Consider the following 1,988-nt stretch of genomic DNA (forward strand, 5'->3'; position numbering starts at 1 on the left):
ACCTATCCGGGCAGCATCGGTACCGGAAGAACTTCCACCTCCGGGGAAGTCTTCGTCGGGGTAGGGTAGATTCACCGCCGGGGACTATCCGAATAATGCGCGAGAACCTGGAGTGCTAAATGGCATGCGTCCAGCACCGAGAGAACTTCCTTCGTCAGGGAGTTTCTGGCACCCATGGTATCGTGAGCCGAATGGCTGAATATGGCATGAATATGGCATGTTTAGATCACAAACTAGGAATACTAACAAATTATTAATGGGAGCCGAAGGGCTCAGCATGGCATGGATTAGGAACTAACAAATTAATGATGGAGCCGAAGGGCTTAATGAAGGGTGCGCGTAGCATGTGTCGCCTCTTCTTCGAAGTAATACCGCAAGGTGGTGCCGGAGAAGAATTTTTTACGGTGACGGTGTACCTAGGAGACTGTTTTTTAGTGGGTAGGCGCCCCATTGCGAATCCCACACAGTGCCAAACCATACACTGTGGCATGAGCATGAACAAATACAGGCCAGTCTTGAGAAGATTTTTTTAACTCCTAGAGATGCATGAAAAAAAAAAAAAAAAAAAACACACACACACACACACACACACACACACACACACACACACACACACACACACACACACTTCATTTTTTTTTTTTTTTTTTTTTTTTTTTTTTTTTTTTTTTTTTTTTTTTTTTTTTTTTTTTTTTGCCAGCAAAATATGGTTCCCCCTTTATTTTCCTGGGCTTGTTTTCTTCCTTTCGGACATTTTCACCCTCCTTCTTCGCACATTCTCAGTCCTTAGCGTACAAAACAATACACGGGGCTCCTCCTTCTCCTTCCATCTCAACCTAAACACACAAAACGCGGTTCTGGATTCGGCTGGAAACGAACGTCTTACACGCCGAAACGGTTGCGCTGGTGCTGTTCCCACTTGGCGAGCGGGCCGTGGTCGTTCTTGAACTGGACACCGCATCCATCGTTAACCAGACGGCCTTCCTCCTGGTGCTTCAGGTACTCATCGCGGTCGTACTTGGTGAAGCCCCACTTCTTCGAGACGAAGATCTTCTGGCGACCGGGGAACTTGAACTTGGCACGACGCAGAGCCTCGATAACCTGGGCCTTGAAACGGTCGCTGGAGCGCACCGACATGATCGGCTGGCCGATGTTGACGCGGGCAACGGTTCCCTGGGGCTTTCCGAAGGCACCACGCATTCCAGTTTGGAGTCTATCAGCTCCGGCACACGACAACATCTTGTTGATGCGGATGACGTGGAAGGGATGCAGACGCATACGGATGTGGAACTGGTCCTTGCCGCAGAACTTGACCAGGTACTTGTTGCAGCAAATACGTCCGGCTTCCAGGGCTTCCGAGCTCAGCTGTTCGTATTCGTCCGACACCAAGTGGACGCACAGGGGGAAATCCTCCACGGCGGCCTTCTTGCGACCGAGATCGAAGATACGGATCTTCGGATCTGGGACACCACGGCAGAACCGCGACTTCGGGTATGGCTTATTCTTACAGTAGCGATAACATCTTGCGGGACGTCTTCCCATTTTGACGGTGTTAAATTTACTAGCGCTCACAGAAATGTGTGCTCACTAGCAGAGAATTAATTTTGGGTTGCAAAATGGTGAGTCGACAACCAGGAAGGAGCGTCCAACATAGCTCTGGTCCTCACAAGCCCCTACCTCACGCTTCCACGGGTCTAACGATGACAAAGACCGCCAGCAAAGGGTTGCGTACTTAGCTGGTAGTGCAACCTGGGCACTGTTGTCCTTCTGACATCAGCTAGAGTGAGGAGGTGCCAGGTGGGAGCTTGGGATTTTTACCCTTCCCAAGCGAAACTTGTACATACAGCCGTATGGAATACCACCTTTAGTACTTCCTTCGGGAGGTAGCCGAGCGTCTGGTCCATCTGACCGGGGGCTCAAGCACGGTCTACCTAGGATGTGGCGGGGGTTCATCAGTGGGCTCTGGTGAATCTCTACAAAAAACCACA

General features: G+C 50.3%; 1 protein-coding gene across 1 annotated transcript; it reads right to left on the minus strand.

The window, feature by feature from the left end:
- Nucleotides 1-689: 689 nt before the first annotated feature.
- Nucleotides 690-1,597, minus strand: LOC110676831 (60S ribosomal protein L10). The gene has a single exon (XM_021846158.1). The coding sequence runs from the start codon at nucleotides 1,540-1,542 to the stop codon at nucleotides 883-885; it is 660 nt and encodes a 219-aa protein (XP_021701850.1). The 5' UTR covers nucleotides 1,543-1,597; the 3' UTR covers nucleotides 690-882.
- Nucleotides 1,598-1,988: the final 391 nt, after the last annotated feature.

Source organism: Aedes aegypti, chromosome 2 (genome assembly GCF_002204515.2).
Source record: "Aedes aegypti strain LVP_AGWG chromosome 2, AaegL5.0 Primary Assembly, whole genome shotgun sequence".
Classification (NCBI taxonomy): domain Eukaryota; kingdom Metazoa; phylum Arthropoda; class Insecta; order Diptera; family Culicidae; genus Aedes; species Aedes aegypti.

Coding starts and splice junctions, on each gene's coding strand:
- LOC110676831 (XM_021846158.1), bottom strand. CDS start 1,542: ATGGGAAGACGTCCCGCAAGATGTTATCGCTACTGTAAGAATAAGCCA.